Source organism: Rhagoletis zephyria, unplaced genomic scaffold, assembly GCF_001687245.7.
Source record: "Rhagoletis zephyria isolate East Lansing unplaced genomic scaffold, Rhagoletis_zephyria_1.1 Rzeph_scaffold_00011, whole genome shotgun sequence".
Lineage (NCBI taxonomy): Eukaryota > Metazoa > Arthropoda > Insecta > Diptera > Tephritidae > Rhagoletis > Rhagoletis zephyria.
Window position 1 is genome coordinate 197,068 of NW_016157095.1, and position 22,110 is coordinate 219,177.

The 22,110-nt window shown below is 35.6% G+C and overlaps 5 protein-coding genes across 11 annotated transcripts in view; 4 read left to right on the forward strand and 1 right to left on the reverse strand.

Annotated features, from left to right (window-relative positions):
• pio (zona pellucida domain-containing protein piopio) overlaps window positions 1-8,153 on the forward strand; it is a 121,399-nt gene extending 113,246 nt beyond the window's left edge. For all 7 annotated transcript variants that reach the window (XM_017610020.1, XM_017610031.1, XM_017610046.1 and 4 more), the window contains 4 exons: window positions 3,541-4,106; window positions 6,417-6,576; window positions 6,688-6,846; window positions 6,957-8,153. In XM_017610020.1, the coding sequence (XP_017465509.1) occupies window positions 3,541-4,106; window positions 6,417-6,576; window positions 6,688-6,846; window positions 6,957-7,154 (1,083 nt within the window). In that variant the 3' untranslated portion in view covers window positions 7,155-8,153. The remainder of the gene's footprint in view (window positions 1-3,540; window positions 4,107-6,416; window positions 6,577-6,687; window positions 6,847-6,956) is intronic.
• A 1,281-nt stretch (window positions 8,154-9,434) lies between these two features.
• Window positions 9,435-11,111, forward strand: LOC108358664 (uncharacterized). Its single transcript, XM_017610105.1, has 4 exons — window positions 9,435-10,029; window positions 10,093-10,260; window positions 10,332-10,665; window positions 10,729-11,111. Exons 1-4 carry the CDS (start codon window positions 9,642-9,644, stop codon window positions 10,892-10,894), a joined length of 1,056 nt encoding a protein of 351 aa, XP_017465594.1. The 5' UTR covers window positions 9,435-9,641; the 3' UTR covers window positions 10,895-11,111.
• Window positions 11,112-11,179: 68 nt separating this feature from the next.
• Non1 (nucleolar GTP-binding protein 1) lies at window positions 11,180-13,845 on the forward strand. Its single transcript, XM_017610087.1, has 4 exons — window positions 11,180-11,335; window positions 11,514-11,788; window positions 11,855-12,185; window positions 12,433-13,845. The coding sequence occupies exons 1-4, from the start codon at window positions 11,288-11,290 to the stop codon at window positions 13,732-13,734; spliced, it is 1,956 nt and encodes a 651-aa protein (XP_017465576.1). The 5' UTR covers window positions 11,180-11,287; the 3' UTR covers window positions 13,735-13,845.
• A 1-nt stretch (window position 13,846) lies between these two features.
• Window positions 13,847-15,908, reverse strand: LOC108358652 (putative odorant receptor 85d). The gene is made up of 4 exons (XM_017610098.1): window positions 14,529-15,908; window positions 14,273-14,474; window positions 14,053-14,208; window positions 13,847-13,982 (listed from the first exon to the last, which is right to left on the reverse strand). The coding sequence occupies exons 1-4, from the start codon at window positions 15,275-15,277 to the stop codon at window positions 13,935-13,937; spliced, it is 1,155 nt and encodes a 384-aa protein (XP_017465587.1). The 5' UTR covers window positions 15,278-15,908; the 3' UTR covers window positions 13,847-13,934.
• A 3,079-nt stretch (window positions 15,909-18,987) lies between these two features.
• ODA-Dnal1 (Outer dynein arm dynein axonemal light chain 1) lies at window positions 18,988-20,138 on the forward strand. The gene is made up of 3 exons (XM_017610175.1): window positions 18,988-19,184; window positions 19,258-19,369; window positions 19,438-20,138. The coding sequence occupies exons 1-3, from the start codon at window positions 19,033-19,035 to the stop codon at window positions 19,738-19,740; spliced, it is 567 nt and encodes a 188-aa protein (XP_017465664.1). The 5' UTR covers window positions 18,988-19,032; the 3' UTR covers window positions 19,741-20,138.
• Window positions 20,139-22,110: the final 1,972 nt, after the last annotated feature.

Below are 22,110 nucleotides of genomic sequence, written 5' to 3' on the forward strand. Positions count from 1 at the left end.
GTTTAGCGGACCCTACTATACATTTATGGAAAAAATTTTCATTTCATTTGCAAGAAAAGTTCTTGTCGCATGGCTTTCGTTGACCTAATTCGCATAATTATCTTTCAGTTATTTTTTGTTTAATTTTAGTACTCCACAAAGGTATAGGTTAATGTATAATACTCTTTAAGGATATCTCAAGATAGACAACGTTGTTACATGGAGACGAACTTCTGTATTGTATATTCCAGAACTAGGCAAAAAAGGCGAATTTCAGGCAGAATATTTTCGAAGATAAAATTTTAGACAACCACATAAGAACAAGTATCCTAATGACAATGCCGTTATACCATTACTTCATCTGTCTTTATTTTCATGACGTAGGGCACTGCTGTAGACAGAGTGACCTCAACCATGATTCCCATTTCTAAGTTGTTCAGAGAAGATATGGTCAAGAGAACAGACTTAGGAAAAGTTTCAAGATCTAACCAGACAACAAATCGGCCTGCATCTGGGCAATTCTTGAAAAAAAACCTTACGGCCGCAAACCCATACCAGAATCTTTCAAGCCAAGGTTTACGTCATTAATATTTTGCAAAGTAAATATTTCAGAAGACAGCACTTTAAGCATTTATAGCGGCAATTAGGCTGCACTAAAAGCTATATCTTTCTGGCCATTCAGGGTAACGAGAAGCCTGACAGGCTGGGAAGGGAAAAAATGCTACTCAGCCAACAGGATAAGAACCCTTCATTGATAAAGACCAAATGATTTTCAGCAAGAGTTAAGATTAAATAAGCAACTGCTTAGAAGAACCCATTTGGGGCACTTACCTTGGCTGAGGCAGATTAAAAAACGTTTACTAAGTTACAACTCCAAGAGATTTGAGAAGGTAATGCATAACTAAATTAATTTTCAAAAAGTGTTTAGTTAGTTTTTTTAACGAAATACTGAGTACAAAAGTACTTTTTATTTATAGCTGCACTTAGTACTCTATACGAAGTCCTGAATAAATACCAAAAGCTCTTAAAAAATACCGAGAATTAAAATAATTCGAAAAATGGTGAAAATGCTGTAGTATTTCTTGCACTAAAACTTGCTAAAAAATAAAAATCCAATTCAAACCAGTTCCCATATGTGCTTGTTTATTACTACTTACTTTTTTACATTCTGGGACTTGGAAGGTTGCGAACTTCGGCTACTTTCCTCCGCTAAGTGTTTTAAAATTCGCCATAAATGCAAAAATTCCACATCTGCAGACGTTTTTTTTTTTTGATGCGTGGCATCATTTACAAATGTCAGGAAGTTATACATCTGACACAAAGGCAGTATATCTTTGATGAGCATCTGCTCTCAAGGATAGCGTCCATTTAATGGTCGAATCATTTTCTAGGTTTAAAGAGGACAGGTACTTTGTTCTAGTTTGATTTATAACTTTCAATTTTACACATCATCTGATTTAAAAAGAAGAACATGTCGCCTTTTCCCGTCACATGCGCTTGAATTCTAAAGAAGAACATGTGCATACATACTTATGTTTATCCCACATGCAAATATAATTTTTTACTGCAAGTTCGTGTCTACAGTCTTTTGTTTATCATTATAGTAATAGCAAGTACCGTTGATTCTAAGCCATTGTTTAACGTGGGTTAGCATTTTCCCGTCGTATGCGTTCTTTATTATTTCTATTCTTTTGTACATAAACATAACTAGTAATGAAAATAAATGCAAATTACATGCATACATACTTATTTAACCAAGTATTACAGTAAAGTAGCTGCCTGCTCCTATATATTATTTAGCTGTTTATGCAAACATCTATTTATTTGCATTATGCTCGTGTGCAATAAGGAAGTAGAAATACTTAACCGTTATTGCAAATAAGCCACTTGCTATCGCTAAGCTAATATTATGACTAGTATGCAATAATAAAGCATGTGTTGAGTAGAAAAAAATAAACAGCATTTAATGGCTGCCGAACAGTCTGTTAAGAATCAGTTAAGGCCTCACTCAGAGTCTATATTATTATGCAAGTACCAAAGTAGACATTTAAAATGCTATATTATATTTGATGGTTTAATGGACGGTGTCCATTACTTTTAAAAGCAGCTGCCTGTTTATTAGAAAATAAACATTTTTATTTTTAAATGAATTTTGATGGTTCCTTAAAAAGCGACTGACCAAGACGCTCTTTTGACTTCCGTTGTAATATTTACATAAATAAAATTACAAATTAGATAAACTCAAGCTAAGGTTAGTTCAAAAGGTATGAAATTCACACTCAAGTTTACGTAAATCTTTTTAGCAACTTTTTAGTGATTGCTAATATTTTGCAACACCAAGCCCGTTGATTGATTGCTTACTTAGTTGTGAAGGGAATGTTCAAGCAAATACATTTACTGCCGCGAAGAGCTTTCACAAGCGCCAACTTCCTTTGCTTGGCGCAAGTAAATGCTTAGATAATAATGCTTTTATATATATTAATCAAAAGTATTTATGTACATAAATGTGTATAAAATCTTGACCAAAGCGGAGAGATGAAAATGAAATGAACAAGGAATGAAATTTCGAACAGCTTTTGGTTAAAAACGTATTGGGTTTAAAAATGACTTTGCAAAAATATCCAGAAACAATGGCCTTACTAAAGGGGCTTTCTTCATAAAAAAGTCATATAAAAAAAAATATTTTTTAAATATATAATGTGTACAATAGGGTGCCTCACCAAAAAAGAAGTAACTATAATATTTCGTCTTCATTTATATAAGTATACTGCCCTGTAAAAGTGTGGACTCACTTGAAAATACCGTTTTTTGTTTTTTATTCATCGTTTTAACTATGGATTCATCGGTCCATTATTTGTTATTTTCAATAACTTTATGCAGACTTTCTTATTATAAGCTTAATCTCTTCTATCTGTGATGTGATTTCTTGGGAAAAAAATTTAAACCAATTTTTTTTGAAAAAAAAAAATTAAATTTTTTGAGGTATTTTCAAATTGATTCAGCTCACGTAAATACTAATACTTTTCCGAAATATTAGGCGTGTATTTTTTATACGCATACATACGTATCTGCGCTTAAAATTTGTATGGAGCTATAAGCGACAAACTTCTGGTGTGCTTATGAATACTTGCCGATAAAATCAAAATTACTTGTTTTTAAAGGGAAATTGTCGATACTTATTTTTCTACACATTAAGCGTAGATGTACATATATGCGTGTAAAACAAAATGCGCCTATTGTGGCAGAAGTCTCAAAATATAAAAATATAAATGCCCGGTAACCATGTAAACCTCGTAAACTTACTTAATTTTGTATGGAAAATCGATTTATTTACGGGGTTACGAGGCATTTATGCGTATCCATGAATACTCAAAATAAGGTTTATATTTCCGTTGAAAAAATGTTACCATTTTATTTGGTATGGAGAGTGATGCACCCTAATATACATACATACATTTGTATATGGGGTCGCATTTATCTCTTATTTAAATAAGAAAAAAATATATTCAGAAAACTGGAACTTTAATAAAAATTCTCCCTTTTTCTCCACCATCTTTCCAGGACGACGGCGGCATTGAATTCTTCAACACCATTGTCCTGCAGCCACATCTGAAACTCATTACCGATGCGGGTCGTGGCTATCATGTGCGTTGTTCGTACAAGAGCCGTGATGCGGCGACCAGTTCGCCAAATAAGAAGCATACACAACGCCGCAAAGCTAACAGTGGCAAGCATGCGCAAAAACCACAAGCATATCGTAGCGCTGAAACGGTGGCGGCGGCCGCTGCAGTGGGGGCGAGTGGTGATCGCCGCGATTATGGACGCTCATTGGATAAATATCGTGCCACTGGCGATGAATTCGATCAGGAAGATGTACTCGACGACGGCGGCAGCGATTATACTTTGGACGAGGGCAATGATGAGAGCTTGAATGAGATACCAATGCCCGGCTGCCATATGAAAATTTACAATTCAGAGCTTAAAATTGCTGACGATGTGAAAATTGGCGATCCGCTGACGATTGTCATCAGTATTGACAAACAGGAGCTATACGGACTGCATGTGACCGATTGCATTGTGCGTGACGGTTTGGGTTGGGGCGAGCAACGGCTGTTGAGCGAAGATGGGTGAGTGAGAGATGAAGGAGGAGGAGTATAGTGCATATATATATATATATATATATATTCAAGAAACTGATAATACTGAAGATCTAGAGCATATAGATTTTAGAAGGGAAGATGATTCAATAGGAAAGAAATAAAGAGCAGATTAGGCAGAAAGAAAAAAAAATCAGAAGCCAATAAGAACTTTTAACTCAATTGAACTCTTTTTGAAAAAGCATATTTTTCTTGTCACTATTTTACGATTTTTGGACTATTTTTCCCTTAATCTTGCAAGCTCCACAAATCACTTTTATACCTTTGTCAGGTAAAACTATTGAGAATTTTGCCACACTCTTTAGAAATGCATTTAAAAATATGAATTTAATCAACAATTATTGAGCCGAAATCTATATATTCATACGCTAATATAAATTTCGTCCACTTTGGTTTGGCGATTGTACCGAAGCGATTGTTAAAAACCAAGAACACCATTGGAATGCGATTTTTTTGTAGAGTTTGTAGAGGAGAGTGCTTATGATTTTAAAATTTGTTGAAAATTACGGCCAAAATCATCCGCTCAATTTGAGTCGTTTTCGCATTTTATTTTACTTCGTATTTGAAATTAAACTTTGTACTAAAGATAATTGTGATGCTGAAGAAATAAATGTTAAAAACGATTAGGACCAAAAAGTGAAGGCAAAGTTGAAGACAAAGACGAAAATGAAAACAATGAGAAGTACATAAGAATTGGGGTAATCGAAATAAATGCGGAAGTTATCGAATCATCGAAGTTTATAGATATCGAAATTTATCGAGCTATTCATTTTTATTGTGTTACCGCAGCGTATCGAATTGTTCAAATTGATAAATATTTATTCAGTTGTCCAAATTTACGGTTAGTTATTAAGCTATAAAAATTGAAATGGTTATCGAATTTTGTCAAGTTAATGAACTTTATCAAGTTATCGCCATTTATCGAATTATCATTATCTATTTATAGACTAACGAAACTTATCGAGTTATCGTAATGCATCGATTTCTTTCAACTTATCGAGTTATAGATATTTTTAGACCCACTTAAATTTGTCGATTTATCGAATCAAAGTTTTTGAAATTTTCAAAATATATAAGTTAACGAAATTTCAAGGTTATATAAATTTTTGGAGTTATCACTGCTTACCGAATTTTATCGGTTCACCAGAGTGTAACGAGGTATTGAAATTAGTCGATAGCTTTCAAGAGATATGGAGCTATCAAAATTAACCGAGTTATCGAAATATTTGGAGGTATACGAAGTTTATCGATTTATCGATTTATATCGATGTATACATTTTTGATTTATCGGGCCCTTGAAATGCACACTCATCGTGTTAGTGTATTTAAAATTCATTAAATTATCTATATGCAGCAAATTATCGACATTTATCGGCAAACTGGAATGCATCGATTCAATTCCAAGTTCTGCCAAAGTCGAAACGAGAAAAAAATTTTGGAAAAAACTAAACGGGAACTGAAGTTTAAGAAACTTTCTCACTCACGAACGACTTAAGACCCAAAACTTTCCTTGCACAGAAAATGAAAAAAAGTTCCATAAATGGGCAGTTCACCCTAATGATAAATGATCTGAAAGTTGAAATTATCCAGATTTCCTCTGGCTCTCACTGAAACGATGTTTCATTCCAATACGCAGACGTCCTTCTCATTCTTAACTTTCAATTCTCAAAACTTGTTCTTGTTTTGTTCTCTAGCAGAACGTTCCCCAGACTTTTATTCTTATTTGAGCTTGAAAACGTTCTCGACGCTTTTGTTCTCATCAGAAACACGCCAGAAAGTTTCGTTCTCATTCTGTTGTTCTTGAGAACGTTCCCGAGTGTTTTCTTCACATTTTGTTCTTTACGGAAACATTACCGAACCTTTAGTACTCATTTTGTTCTCGTTAAAATCGCTCTCAATACTTTTTCCCCACTTGGTTCTTTTATGAGAACGTTCTTGACTTTATATTTTGTTCTCATGCAGAACTGAACCAAGACTGGAACGCATCTCTGAATATTATAAGTACAGTTTTTCAATTACAAAGAAATGTATGTCCACATTTTTTAAGACCAGAAATGTATGTGCAATTTTTAATTGAAAGACAATTGGGATAACAGCCTAATAACTATTAAACATTTGTTAGGTTATATTTAATAACAAAAGTACACTTGTCGAAAAAAACTGTCCAAATTAAAGTTGTCAACTATTCCTTTCCTAGAATCTGAAAACACTTAAGCTACTGCAATGCAATCTTCAATAACATTATTTCGTCTTTTCTTTCTTCCCCCCTCTATTACACAGTTGTCCTATGGATAACGAGATTATGGGCCAATTCAACTATAGCAACGATCATTTGGCGGCTAATGTTACCTTCCCGGCACACAAGTTCCCCTACACCACATCCGTTTACTATCAGTGCAATGTGCATTTGTGCGCTTTGCAGGATCCCGAGTGCCAATTGGTGGGTATATGTACATATTAACATTGTCGATCAATTCTTAATTTTGCATACATAATTAATTTGCACTTGTTGTTTCAAATACTATTTACATATTTATTTATTTATTTTTAGCCTCCTGCGTGCAGCGGCAAACGACCCAAACGACAAACTAACAACGATAATAAAGACGAAGACGGCCAACCGGCCACCATCGAAGTCTACTCCGGTCTGTATGTGAACGAAAATGTTGATGTGTCCGAGAGCGATGATGATACAGTGCTCAAGGAGCGTGTAAGTACATAAATAAATGAATTAATTGAATATTCTTGAAATTCATGTAAAATTCAAAACTTATTTATTTTGCTTTTGTTGTTGCTGTTCTTGTTGTTGTTTGCTTGCAGACACTCGAGGATGCGTTATGCGTTTCGCAGCGCACCTTTGCCATTGCCATAGCAATTGCCGGTCTCATATTGATGTTGGCCGTCGTTGCCGCCGTATTATGCATTATGGCCCGAAGGAGCACGAAGAGTGTGTCGAATTCGGGCAGCTCCATATACAGTGGTCCCTACACGAATACAGCGTTCTCGCATAGCAGCTAAATGGAATGAACACACACACACACAAACACACAATACAACAAAGATGTGAACACAAAGTGAAGATACACATTCTCGATTGAAAAGATACTTCTTTTATATTTTTCTTTTTTTTGCGGACTTTAATTTTATTTTAATTTTGGTTTCACACACACACATACACATGAACACTCAAAGTGTTTTAAAGCAAAAGAAAAAATAAATAAAAATGATTTAGGCGGAATTTTGAGAAATTTCTTGTACACTGCCGCTGCAAATAAGCGCAGTTTGTAGTAGTCATTGTGTTTAGTTGTTAAGGTCACAAATATCGATGAGCAACAAATAAGTGAAAATAATTAAAAGCAATAGTTTTTTGTATAAAATATGTTAAGGGCAGAGCATCACCCAGAAAAAAAGAAGCAATAGCCCAAGAAGCTACATCTAGCCTCTCCTACGCAATTTCGCTACTCGCATCTGCTGCTTTTTTTTTGCTCTGACCCAAACTTGAGCTGCCCATAAATATGCAATTAATTAAATAATTAAAATAATTAATGTATCAACTTTAAGTTTATAAGTAAGCCACGACACACGCTTCCTTTAGAGAGTCTTTATACCCTATACCATATACACTCACGCACACATACATACATACTTACAGTCAGTATATGTAGATAGCGCAGATATTATTGGGCAATAATGAAATAAAAACCAAAACAAAAACCAGATGTGAATTAATAAAAAATAATAATTTTAAAATAGTATGAAAAATATTTGCCCTCTAATATCGCAAAGGTGCAACGCCTAAAAGTATGCCACTTGTCATAGCGCATGCTTGCAGGCAACTCCTTTGTTCAGCTAATACTCGTACTAAGTAGTTGAAGAAATTTAATCGTAAAATTTGAGAATATTTTTGGTGGTGGTCAATTTGCAACATTTAAGTGTGTAAGTTTAAACGCTTGGTTGGCGCGCTGCAACAAAACAGAAAAGTGGGGCAAAGCCCTAGAAATACTATAATTTATTCTTGTTTTTTTTTTTATAAGAATTTTGTACGAACAACGAATGCGCTCAACCTGCTCAGGTGATACTATTAACTATTAAATCTAATATACATACATATATTTAAATAATTAACCTAATTTCCTTATGACGATGTGAAATTGTTTGTGCGTATTGGAGAACCAAAGTTTATCCATTGCTATTTAAAATAAAATTTAATTTTTGCACTACCAGTTTAATGTGAGCAAACAAAAACTACGTAAATAAATAAATAAATCAAATTTGAAAGAGGCGAATAATTAAACGACAAATAATTATTTAATATTGTGTTTAAACTACGTACCATCTTGTCATTATAACTAAAACTTTATTATTTTAACTACTTACTTACTTAAACTAAACTGTCAAATCAAATTTAAACAAAACTAATTTATTTGTTAAAAGTTTAAGTCTAAAATGTATGTGTTTATAGAATTGAAAATTGTAAAGTGTGTCGTTATGGCGTGAAAATAAAAATTTAAAAAACTTACTTATAAAATATGTGAAAGTAATAAAGGCCCTTAAAATAAACCGTCCAGTAAAATATTTTCCTTAATTTTATTGGGTGGATTAGAAAACTTGAAAGTCTATTTCTTCCTAGGTCAAACTCGCGCCAAAAAATCGAATAAAATGTGTTTTGCCAAAAGAATGGAAGGTGCAGAGGCATCAATCCTAAATTTTAATCAGGGACCGAGAATAAAAGGTATGTGGTTCTCGTGGTTTTGTCCCCAAGATTGCTTAAAGACCCAAACCGAAGTGAGAACAAAACGATTGGAAGTGTTTTTACAGGAACGAAAGTGAGAATTATATAAGAATAAAACTTTGTGGAATGTTCCCGAACAAAAAGTGAACGATACTTTCGAGAATAAAAGTCGCCGGATTGTTCTGCCAAAGAACAAAATGGGAGCAAAATTCTACAGAACTTTCTCTTCAATAACAATTTGGAGATTAAAGTCTCAAGAACTTTCTTAAAGAGGACAAATCTTCTCTGAACCATTCGCGAAGAATGGAAGCGAGATCAAAATTTTTCTTAGAGCGGTTTACTATGTAGTTTGAAATGCTTGAATATTAAAATTTATCAAAAAATAACTGAGATATAAATATGCAAATTAACGATTCTGGCAACTGTCTTTCAACTCACCACAGTCTTTCGAAAGACAAAAGTCTTTCGTAAGCCAATTGTTAATTCTGGTAAATATCTTAAAAGCACTGCTTAGTTTGCGCTTAGTTTTTATGCATACGGCCCATTGTACATGGTAGTCTTCTACATATTTATTTATTTAAGTACTTACAATTAAATCCAAGCCAGTATTGTAGTTACATATGTACATATATAACTTCGATTGCATCATATTAGATATTACATACTCAATGCCGGCACCTAACTGAGGAGAGATGCCGACCACATTTCCACATAGACAACTGAGTGACAGGAAGAATAGCCAATTTGCTCAAAATGAATGACATGCATGCAACATGATTTGTGCGGAGGATACAATTAATTTGTACAGCTGGTCTTGCAACGATCCGCATGCATTATTCAAAATAATTTTAAGTGAAATGTGGTCAGAACAAGTTTTTGCTTGCTTACTCTTTCTTTTAGTAGGCATAAATCTGAATAAAACTGCTTGTACACGCAAATCGCATTTGGATCACTTAAAATTTAGCCTCGTACGCACTTGCCAACGCTCTACAACGGCTGCAATTGCCTATGAGAATGTAGTTACTCTTGAAGATTGTGTGCGTGCGGCGAAGTCGGCACGCGGTCTGGCTTTGAATTTTGGCACAAGTGCAAGAGGCAAATATAAATTGAAGGGGAGTGAAGTATTTGAAATACTACTTACTGAACAACAGCTAGAGCAAAGTATAAAATACAACTTTTTTGTAAATCAGTACTAAAATATCAAAACTAAATTTATCCTCGCAGTAACGCGTCCGAATGAAAGTCGCTATAGTGAAAACCGTCGGAGTATTTGGCAGCGCCCGCAGGAGCATTTCAATTGTCACATACTCGCATGTCCGGAGAACAATACAATGCGCAATCTGGTGAATGACAGTCGTTATGACTATTATAGTTTGTATGGCGAGCCAGTGGGTGAGTGGGCGATAAGTTATGGCTTCGTTGATTAGTAATAAAAAAAAAAACTGCAATTCACTCCCTATTAGCATCTCTCAACTATTCCTGCGTTCCTCAAGTGGGCTTATTTCAACTACAAGTAGCACCTGCTAATTTTCACAATGCCACCCAAAATTGCCGCAATACTGCAATTGTTGGTGGCGTGGCCAACTTGGCACACGTTGCCTCGGCAGCTCGGACAAATGCTTTCGCAGAACTTCTACGAGTATACAATAAAAATGCACGACAGCACATATTGGCTTACGTTGGCCTGCACTTCAACCGAACGTACAATAGCCAGCCTATTGAGTACATTAATATGGAAGAGGAACCCCTACGCTGCTTTCAGTTTGCGGCTTGGGCGCCGGGACATCCACATACTAGGTAGTAATTTCTGAAATATGTGCTTTTGAAACTTGTATAACTACATATTTAGATTACCTTTAGCAGCACCCAGTTTGCCAATGTAAGCTGCATTGCTGTGACTCTTGAACGCACTTGGATGACAGTGGACTGTGAACGGGAGCTTCCTTTTATTTGCGAGATATACACTTCGAGGGGTAACATAAACGAAACTTCAATAACAGCAGGCACATGTGCGCCTAGTACTTAGACATGAAACACAATATTAATTTTATTAAACACTTTTATTAACACTATTGGATTAGCATATGTATAAAAATTTATTTTCACTCAAAGCCAAGGCACATTCAATATGCCTAGCTAGAAGCATAAAATAACCGCGAAACTAATCTACATTTCCTGTCGGATGTATTGTTGTAATTTATTAGTGTGCAACTAGTTACCGGTAGGTGCCGCCCGTCAACTAATTATGCTGTCAAATATTTAACAACGGTTGGCAACGCGGCTTAAACAGCTGTTCTGTGATTTGGAATTGTCATTCATTCCTTTTTCGATTTGCATTGCACCGCGTGTATTTGCTGCGCAACGCAATCGCTTTGATTTTTTAATTTCTCTCGTGAAAAAATATAATTTTCATATCAAAATGAGTTTGTACAACTTTAAGAAGATTATGGTGGTCCCGCCAGCAAAGGTACGTACCGAAAAAGTGCTTCGATTTCAACAAAAACCAACGAGGAAATTGGTGTTCACGCTGTGCTTGTGGAACCCCCTGGACATAACCTCATTCCACGTCGCTTTTTTTGTGTTTACAAACACTGTAAATTAATTATTTACTAATATCGACAATTTGTTTACATTAATAATGGCAGGACTTCATTGATATAATGTTGTCGAAGACCCAACGAAAGACTCCCACTGTTGTGCACAAGGGCTACAAGATTTCGCGTATTCGTGCCTTCTACACACGCAAAGTCAAATATACACAACAGAACTTTCATGACCGTCTGTCACAGATAATACAGGACTTCCCGAAACTGGACGATGTGCATCCCTTCTATGCTGATTTGATGAATGTGCTGTACGATAAGGACCATTACAAATTAGCTTTAGGTCAACTCAATACTGCCAGGCATCTCATCGACAAGTAAGTAATTCTACAAATGCTTTTAAAGACATGACTAAATTGTAATTTCTTTGCTTAAAACTACAGTGTCGCTAAGGACTATGTTCGTTTATTGAAATATGGCGATTCGCTTTATCGCTGTAAACAGCTGAAGAAAGCAGCTCTGGGTCGTATGGCAACCATTTTAAAGAAGCAAGCAAGCAATCTTACATATTTGGAGCAAGTGCGTCAACATCTGTCGCGTTTACCCACAATTGATCCCTATTCGCGGACGATAATAATTTGCGGTTTCCCTAATGTAGGCAAGTCTTCGTTCATCAATAAAATTACGCGTGCCGATGTAGAAGTGCAGCCTTATGCTTTCACCACCAAATCGTTGTATGTTGGGCACACAGACTACAAATATTTGCGCTGGCAGGTGAGTTAAATTATTCAATTAGTTTGGTAAAAGCATAAAATATTTTCGGATTTCCTTTAAGCAAAAAGTGGAAAATTAGAAAATTAAAAATTTTATGAGAAATTTCATAGTTCAATTACTGGGTAAGAAAAGTTCTGAATCTTGATTTGATACATTTTTCAGTTAATGGAAATGCACTTTTTAATAAATTATTATTTTATTAGCAAGACAGTCGGTTATAACTTTTTAAACGTGTTTTAATTTTTAGGTTATCGATACACCCGGTATATTGGATCATCCATTAGAGGAACGCAATGTCATAGAAATGCAAGCCATTACAGCACTAGCCCACTTGCGTGCCTGTGTTTTGTACTTTATGGATATTTCCGAGCAGTGCGGGCATTCACTAGAAGAACAAGTGCAACTCTTCGAGAGCATTAAACCTCTGTTCACAAATAAGCCACTGATATTGGCGATCAACAAAATCGACATTCTTGGTCTTGAAGATTTGTCAGAAGAACGTCGCGCTATTATTACCAAATTGCAAGAGGATAAGAGTGTGCCGGTCATGTTCACTTCTACCGTAAATGAGGAAGGCGTAATGGAAGTAAAAATGGAAGCCTGCGAGCGTCTGCTCTCGTTCCGTGTTGATCAAAAGATGCGCACAAAAAAAGTAGATAATATCCTAAATCGTCTGCATGTAGCAATGCCCACGCCGCGTGATGAAAAAGATCGTGCGCCATGTATACCCCAGCAAGCACTGGCTCGTCTTGAAAAGAACGCGGAAAGAGCTGAGCGTAAACGTAAACTTGAAAAAGAAATCGAAGAGGAAATGGGTGATGACTATATTTTGGATCTACAGAAGAACTACAGCGAAATACCCGAAGAGGAACGCTACGATGTTATACCAGAATTTTGGGATGGCCACAATATTGCCGACTATATTGACCCAGACATCTTCTCGAAATTGGAAGAACTTGAACTCGCAGAGGGTATTCGTGAAGAAGGCGGTGTTTATGCTCCACCTGATATGACCATGGATGAGACACTGAAGGAAATTCGCGAAATTGCGAAACAAATTCGCGGCAAACGCTTCCAGTTGCGCGACGACCGCCGCTTGGCTTCCAAAAAGAATAAGCCGGCGATGCCACGTCACAAGCAGCCGAAGGTGCGTGATCGTTCGGTGGCTAAATTGCGTGAAACAATGCAGAACCTTGGTGTCGACATGTCTGGTACCGAAAATGCTAACTTTACTAAGTCGGTTGTCGATCTCCGCCGCAGTGTTGTGGCAGTTGGTACGAAGGAGTTAAAGAAACCATTGCTAGACAAAGAATCTTCGGCTATAGTGAAAAAGACCGGGCAGCCACTGAAACGGGCGCCATCTCGAGACACATTGGGCGTTAAGAATGTGGCGATGAAGAAGAAGGCCCAACTGATGGCGAAACGAGACATTGCTAAGAAGGTGACACGACTGGGATTGAAGGGCGAAGCCGATCGTTTCATCGGTACCAAGATGCCCAAGCATTTGTACTCTGGCAAACGTGGTACGGGTAAAACGGACAGGCGTTAAGCGTTTACTCAGAGTAATTGGGCGGGCAATATGTAGACAGCATAAGCTCTTATTTTGAATTATATGCATATGTAAAACACGAGAAATATGATTCTACATTGAATATTGAAACCATCTATTGTATTTAATTAATAAATATGTAAATTTGAAATACCAAATATGTATGTTGGTAGATTTCACAACAAACAAGATTGTTTAGTTTAGGCTGTCTTCAGAACTGCGAATACTTGATAAGCGGTGCTCAGGACCTGCAACCAAAATATGAACAGTCCTTAAAGATTATAATTATGCTGAAAGGCGTTTGACAAGCTTACTTACCTGTTTTAGTGTAATTAGCGAGACGTCTGCTATACCAGCTACATTTAAAGCAATGGGCTTATGTGTGCGAAGCATCATTATCAGGACCAATCGCTTGTATGCCGGAGAGCCAAAAGTCCAATCATGAGCGTAAAGCACATCAAACACACGTGAGCTCTACCAACAACAGAAATACATTTAATGCAATATAGTTAAAAGCGTAAACGAACCCAGCACTTACGCTCTCTATCAGTTTGTCGCCATAATAACAAGTGATAACCACTTGTTTCATTTCATAACAAAGCAGGAGTAGCACTTTCGCTCCGAAAACGAAGGATACATCGCCCAATAGCTGATAGGCACTAAAGCATAGTATAAATGATGAAGAGGCCAAACTGAAAATGATTGATGGTGCGAATATGTCGTTCACATCTTGTGCTAGCCTAGACAGTAACAGAGATAAAATAAATCTATACACTGCACTAACCATCACTCACAGCAAAATTGTTTGATGGTATTCGATGATCGCTTTCAAAGCGCGCATGCTGCCTTTTTCAGCTGGTTGCAGTTCGAGTATACGCTGAGCTAACATATCCAAGTGCAATAATAATTGTGCAACCGTGTTATAGAGGCATAAATCAGCGCTTAATATAACTATGGCGGCACAACAACATGAAACACATTGAAGTGAGATATAAAATAGGTAAGCCAACAGCGATTCCTCCACTGACAGAGGATACCAAAACATTGCAGGCATGCGGTACGTGTACGCACCGGTAGAAAATAAATCGTAGAAAGAATGCGCAATAGGAAAAAGTAAATATGCAATTAATATATATACAAAGAAAGTGTGGAGGAAGGATTTAACGCGCGCGTAAATACGCAAGTAGCGACCAAGTTTATAGTGACGCTCCACAGCTACGCTAGGGTAAATACGCTCCAATTCGCAGTAATTTTTCAGTAGCAGTCCACGATTGTAGATTAGAGAGAATATCTTTCCGATAGCAACATTTGTATAATTCAGAATCCCAATAGCTTCAATTCTTTCGGAAAAGGTAAGTTCCGGTGTAAACAAATAAAGGAATTGATGTAGAAACAATATAATGATAGACACCATTGCTACAACTCTAGCGCACTTGATACTTAACATTTCCGGTGGCTGCAGGCATATGCCGATAAATTTGAAATATTTCACCGGTAATGAAGTGAAGCAAATGAAATTTGATTTTGGCTGTATGGCGTTCATTGCAAAAGAGTAAGTTAAAACAAAAACGGTATCGAGCCTAAAAAAATACTGTACTGAAAAGTTGGGAAATGTGACTTTTATAGCAGTCTTGCAAGGAAGAGGAACACACACACACACACACACCTTTAGTGGTTTATTTTTAAGATAGTGCAATTACGGTTTTTTACTCCTGTTTTAAAAATACCGTTAAACCCTAATTATGTCCACAGGTGAAGAATTTTTTTCTCCCACGTAATCGACAATCTATAACCGCAAAAAATTCAATGCCCCCTTGTTTCTCTCATATTAAATACGCACCTCTTACAAATAATGCACTGCTGAAAATACGTTTATACATTTATATAATTCAGCCCTCTCATATCTCCGCCATTTTATAATTTTATCGGTGTTTTTATAAACTTCATATCTGCACCAGAAAAAAGTTTACTCTTTGACCTATTTTTTCGACGATCACAGTGGTACAAAACTGGAATTTACTGTTCAAAAAAGTCTAGCATTTTAGACAATTTAATTAATTTTGAAATTTTCTTAAAGTAATAAATTTACGAGCATTTCTTTCTTGAGACTTGCAAACTGATTTAAGAAATTTTGATAGAAGAAAATTTCTTTTCCATTTCTTGTGCGTCATTTTATATGATTTATTGGTTTTTCTTGAGAGCTCTTAAAAGTTTAACTGTGAATGAAAATATTGTCCTAAAAATATGCAATGCATACTCACTTACTGTTGTTTTTTGCACTTTACAGCCTAAAAGAGTTTACCACTGATATGTACTTAACAAGGATTCGAAGATTTAATTTGCCAACTTCGAATTCGTTGCACCAAAATGAGCTGCATTATAAAAATACAAGTTGAGGTAGTTTTTTTCGGTATTCGCAATATTAAAAAATGAGGTAATAGTGAAGAATCACCATCCGCATCGAAAACCAGAAATCGAGGAAAATGAACAATTTGGAAGATCGACCTATCTCGGCAGCCAGTTCGAAAACGCTCTATCTCAAAAAACTTTTTACATTTTGAAGTGAGATAGGGCATTTTTGAACCGAATTTTGAGATAGGGTGTTTTTCAATTAAATTCTGAAATTGGGCGTTCTTGTAAAGTTTTTTGAGATAGAGCGTTTTCGAACTGGCTGCCCAGATAGGTCGATCTTCCACTCAGCCATCGATCTAGTGTTTATAGAACTTTATACCAAACAAGTAATTTTCAAATTACGGGACGACCCTTGAACTACCATCTTTCCGATAAAAAAAGAGTTATTGAAATCGTGGTCCAAAGTTATGTAGTCGCATACATAAAAAAAAGAAAAAAATATTCCGACGAATTGATAACCTCCCCCCTTCTTTGAAGTCGGTTAAAAATGTTAGAGTTCTTTGTTAATTTTATGTAAATAAAGTGCAATTTATGAAACTTCAAAAAGTTAATTTATTTATTACAGAATTTTCAGAAGTAAACCCCTCCCAAAATTTATTCCTGGGTGCGCCCCTGATTCAAGTATAAAAATTTAATACTCAAAAAATTTTATTTTTTTTTCTCGGAAATACCACTGTTCGGCGCCTTAATGAAGAGCTTAAATGTGTGTTATATGTAACCACATTTCATGAAATGATTAAGTGAAGTAAACAAACGCACAAACGTACTAAATATTGCAAAATTTTATACAGAAAATACTAAAAAGAAGAAAAAAAATAAACAAAAAACTTTTTAATAAACCACTTTCTTTAAATGAAAAAATATTTTTACTTTTCATACCGATTCAAGTCTATAACATATAAATCTCATCAATTGTTTACATATAATAACTTTTGCCAAAATTCTTGAATCAAAACTTATCAAGAATATTCTATGGATATAGGAGAAATTATTTGTTTACTTTTTAGTTCATTTATACAAATGTGGTATATTTGATTTATATTATGTAACATTTATTTACAACAACAGGGGAATTAATTTTCTTCAAAATTGCTACTTTCTCTGCACTTTGCACACAAAATTTATTTATACTAATATAAGAAATAAAAATTAAAAAATCGAGCTCAATTCAATCTGTTCTAAGTTTTATACGCTATCATTAAATTAAATAAATTAAAATTAAATCGGTGAAAAATGAAGGCTCTGGATTCTTTTGAATAATAAATTCCAGTTTGACACCACTGTGCTTTGGGGGAAGTGTAACCTCTTGAAGGTTTTTGAAAAATTATACTAGTACATACAGTGTTATCTGGCTGGAGCGAACACCCGATGCTACGAACACCTCGAAAGAGTGAACATGAAAATTTTTCCATTGAGTACTCTATAGAGTGAACAATTTTGAGTCTTTGTAGAGTGAACAAAAATTAAAACCAGTTCCTTCCAAGTTCAAAACTGCAACGACAATTTTAATAACAAAAAGGCTAATCACGAATTGGGAAATCAGGTGTATGCTCGTATATGTTCGTCAAAAAATGCCACCGTTCACGTAGGTGAGCGTAAATTCCGCAGGGTTGTCACTGGCCGCTTCTTTCCAGCAGGATGCATTTCGGACCCCCGTCCGAATTTTCTTGCTGAAGCGGAGCGATGAGCGAGCTATTTTAGCCGACAGTTTATACTACATCCTCCAGCAGACAAAGCCAAAGGTGGAGTAACCAGAAGACTGCACAAACCGCCAGCACCAAGTGCGCCTCTTGTTTTCACCAGCAGCAAAGCAAGGATAGCCATAGGAAAGGTGAAAGCCTCCAAAGCCATTGGACCCGACGGAATTTGCATGCTGATGCTGAAAAATTTGGCTCCTGCTGGAGTGAACTATCTAACTAAGGTCCTCNATCCTCAGAGTAACCTTCGAAAGGGGTTCATAAAACTACCTGCGGACCCAACAGCTTACCGACAGCCTTGAACGGCTTTCACAGAGAGCTAGTCCCGAGTTATATAGACTCTCGACCAGTGAATGCCTTTCTGAGAACGCAACCACCAGACGTAGACGAGACAGAGTCTGCCTCGGGAGACTCGGACCACCATAGCCCAACTTGTTGAACTCATACCTGAGCAGAATAAATGCTGATGTGCCAAATAAATTCCCGGCATTCAGAGAGACGCCCGATTACTCGCACCATCTTTTCGCATGCCCACTGAAATCCACCCTGCTAACGTCTCTAGCCTTATGGACGGATTTCATCGAGGCTGCACGCTTCCTGGGTCTACCGCTAATAGAGCTTGACGACAACGATACAACAACAGCAAGAACAAGAAACATGTGTTGGCATTAGCTGTGGGAAAAGAAGACATTTCAGAGTTCTTAAAAATGTAACTTTAAAAGATGCACTGCGCTTTTGTCAAATGCATTGAATGGGCTGAAGTCAATACTACAGATTTTTCAAGCATTTTGACATTTCAGAGCCTGAACGCAAAAAACACACGGTTATAATAACTTTCTTTTATTCTTAATATGTGACTACTTTTTAAAGCAATAAAATGTATTTTAATGAACAAAAAACTCAATCTGGATCTAGTGAACAATCTGTTTTCTATGAACTGGTCTTGCATTAATTAGTTCACTCGACCCAGATAGCACTGTACATTCATATGCTTACATGTAAGTATGCACTTTTTGTTGCTTCTCCTAACACCCAATTAACTATGTAGTTGTATGTCAATAACAACCCGCCCTAACAACCGGTTTGCTTTATCAATTTAGCTGTGTTTTGCAAAAAAAAAAAAAATATAAATACTTAATTTAAACAACTTTTCTTTGAATTTGGTTTGAAATAAAAACTTGCATAAGAAATGTCAAAAGCCACAACAATCAAAGAAGCTCTGAAACGTTGGGAGGAACGTGAACAACAAAGTGCCGTTGAGTCAAAAGTAATCGAGTTACAATTTCAATGGCCGCCAGTTGAGAAAATGGACAATACGCTTAGCACATTGATCAACTGTGAGTAAGTTGAGTACAAAAAAACATATGTAAATATGTATCGCAAAACGAATGAAACACATTAATCAATTTTACAGACGTCTCAGCTTGTCCACGAATATGATAGAGAAGATTTTCGGTTTGAATGGCATGAAAAATTTGCGTGTGCTCTCGTTGTCGCGAAATTATATTAAAAATGTCTCAGGATTGGTGAGTTGTTTTCGTTGAAATTTTATTTATACTTTTTTTAAATAAACTATTTCTTCATTTTATCTCAGGAGGCAGTCGGCGATACGCTCATCGAATTATGGCTTAGTTACAATTTGATCGAGAAGCTGAAGGGTCTCTCAGTCTTAAAAGCTCTTAAAGTGCTTTATATAAGCAATAATTTAATTAAAGATTGGAGTGAGCTCAGCCGTTTACAAGAGTTGGAAACCCTCGAGGACCTGGTGGTGGTAGGCAATCCTATATCCGAAGGCATGGATGAGACAACATGGCGCGCAGAATGTATAAAACGTTTGCCCACAATTCGGAAATTGGATGGTGAACCGGTGGTGCTGAACGAGGAGCCAACTTTGTAAATTAAATAGTTACATATAAATATGTTTAAAATCATACGGAGCTGGATGTTAGAATTTTTTAAAAGTACGTTCGGATTTACGAAAGAAAAAAAATTACCAGTAGTTATTTGCACATAGGGAAAATTCACCTACTTTGTCGAAATTAGATAGAAAAGGGAAGCGAATAATGAATGAACGAATTCCCTCCTGTCATCGAACAAGCAGCGTCTAGGCACCCATATTACTGTTGACAGTATCATTTCAAAACAAGTAAGGGATTTCGTTTTTTAGGAATCAGCATTAATACCGATAACACTGTAGGGAAAATGTTAAGTTTTGAGATGGAACAAAAAAAAAATGCTGAAATACGTAAACTTAATTTGAGTCGTCGATTAAGGATCTATTTTTCCGTTTTCCAGATCAGGTCATTTTCCAAGATATCTTCATTTTTATGGGAAAAAAAATTAAGAACGAAAAAATTTAAAAACTCATACCTTTTTTGTAATTTTTTCTTATTTGTGTAAAAGCTATTTATTTTGCCGAAAAATTAAGCCACTAATGATGAAAATCGGTGGCTAAAGAAACCACTTTTGCATAGTGAAATGAAAATGTAATAATTTTTAGTATGAAATAAGTAGAAGCAGGAAATAATGTTACTCATACGCCATATCGTACATGGCCGTACTCGAACATAATCGTATGAATAAACTTTTGAAGTGTCGAAAAATGGCGAATTTCAATCTTTTTTTTTGAATATAATTTGGACGTAGTTTTTCCGAAGAAAATCACTACGTTTTAATGAAAACCCAATTCATCTGATGGATTCTATCTCATGTCGATGGATTGAGTAGAAGGGGGTGAAAAATTAAAAAAAAAAAAAAACTCAGTTCCTCAACGGCATGCAATTGGTTTCCCACAAATACGAAAATCTCTGTCTATGAATTTTTTTTAAAAACAAACTGATTTCATGAACAAATCAATATCCCAGATTCATGATTAGCCAGTATTTCGTCTCTTAACACTTTCCGCGTTCTGGAATGAAATCCTCAAAAATATTTTTTTGTGGATTGCATTATCATCGCTTTTTAAGGTCCAGCAATAGTCAGCAACCATGTGTAGGTTTTATTTCCGATCATACCATTTCTCCATAGTGGCTATGCCCTCGTTCGCTATGTTCTTTGCTAATGTTTTTTTTACTAAATGTTTTATAATTTTTCGGAAAAACTACGTCCAAACACCATTTGTAAATATTTTTGCCACTTCAACAGTTTTTTTTCTCTCAAAAACTGCACGTGCTTAAAAAATTTTGTAAATGCACTTCAAATCAGCATCAAAAAATCTATAAGATGAGGTCGGCTCGTTTTTGGGATAAAATACGACGAAATTTTGTTGATCTGTATTATTAGCCGTCAAATTTGTTGTGGTTGAAAAGTTATCGCTTTAATCTGAGATTATTTTATATTTACAGATTAATGAGATACAAGTTTTGTATGGCTTATTATACAGAAATACAGAAATAATTTAAACAGAAATAAATTTTAATTGTTAAAAGTTTTATTTCTGTTCCCAGGCACTTGATTATTATGTGGCTTTCAATGCAGCTGACCCTCTAATTTTCGCCCACAACAAAACGATTTATTGTAATTGCAAAAAAAGCAAACATGTACTTTCAACCTAATCGCGCCTGAAAAGCCACTCATTATTTTGCAATTTTAGCGCAAAATGAGAAATTCAAAATGAAATATTGTTGCAAGCATTAATGAACACTCAAAATGTCAACATAGTGAAGTGGGCAAAAGTTGCATTGAAATGGAAAGGGAAATTTTAATTTGAATCGCTCAAACTGCAAAAAATACCCACTCGACCGTAAAAGTCCAAATAAAATGAAAAATGGAACAAAAAATAAAAATTTGCATGATTGCGGTCAATTAAAGTGCCATTATTTGTTGGTTTAAAATTTTTTGTTGTTTTACTAATGCAAATATTTCGTTGTACAGTTTCGTATTACTTGCTGCAATTATATTTATGTATGTGTGTATGTTTTAAAGTATACATAATTAACAAGTTTTCAGCCAACTAAAACAGAGGATTTTCGCTTCCACCAATGCAATGCAATGAACTTGAAAATTGAAATGAAAAATGGAAAATGGATGTGAAAATAACGAATTAGCGGCAAGGATATGCAAAAACCGCTCCAGAAATGTATAAAATGACTGGGATTTGATTGCTTATAATAGCAATTACAAAAGTGAAGAGCAACGAGTGGGCGGTAATCAGCCTTACCGAAAATAAATTGCGCAGATTTTTTTACAGCCCTAACACTGTCTGTGTCTGTGCGCGCATCACTCGAAAACTAATGCATGGAATTGAATGGAGTTTTCACCTATGTAT

Coding starts and splice junctions, on each gene's coding strand:
- ODA-Dnal1 (XM_017610175.1), top strand. CDS start 19,033: ATGTCAAAAGCCACAACAATCAAAGAAGCTCTGAAACGTTGGGAGGAA. Junction 19,185..19,257: donor AGCACATTGATCAACTGTGA/GTAAGTTGAGTA, acceptor TCAATTTTACAG/ACGTCTCAGCTTGTCCACGA. Junction 19,370..19,437: donor TTAAAAATGTCTCAGGATTG/GTGAGTTGTTTT, acceptor ATTTTATCTCAG/GAGGCAGTCGGCGATACGCT.
- LOC108358664 (XM_017610105.1), top strand. CDS start 9,642: ATGATTTGTGCGGAGGATACAATTAATTTGTACAGCTGGTCTTGCAAC. Junction 10,261..10,331: donor TTTGTATGGCGAGCCAGTGG/GTGAGTGGGCGA, acceptor ACTCCCTATTAG/CATCTCTCAACTATTCCTGC. Junction 10,666..10,728: donor CCGGGACATCCACATACTAG/GTAGTAATTTCT, acceptor GATTACCTTTAG/CAGCACCCAGTTTGCCAATG.
- Non1 (XM_017610087.1), top strand. CDS start 11,288: ATGAGTTTGTACAACTTTAAGAAGATTATGGTGGTCCCGCCAGCAAAG. Junction 11,336..11,513: donor TGGTGGTCCCGCCAGCAAAG/GTACGTACCGAA, acceptor TAATAATGGCAG/GACTTCATTGATATAATGTT. Junction 12,186..12,432: donor ACAAATATTTGCGCTGGCAG/GTGAGTTAAATT, acceptor TTTAATTTTTAG/GTTATCGATACACCCGGTAT.
- LOC108358652 (XM_017610098.1), bottom strand. CDS start 15,277: ATGAACGCCATACAGCCAAAATCAAATTTCATTTGCTTCACTTCATTA. Junction 14,209..14,272: donor GCGACAAACTGATAGAGAGC/GTAAGTGCTGGG, acceptor TGTTGTTGGTAG/AGCTCACGTGTGTTTGATGT. Junction 13,983..14,052: donor CGCTAATTACACTAAAACAG/GTAAGTAAGCTT, acceptor TTTTGGTTGCAG/GTCCTGAGCACCGCTTATCA.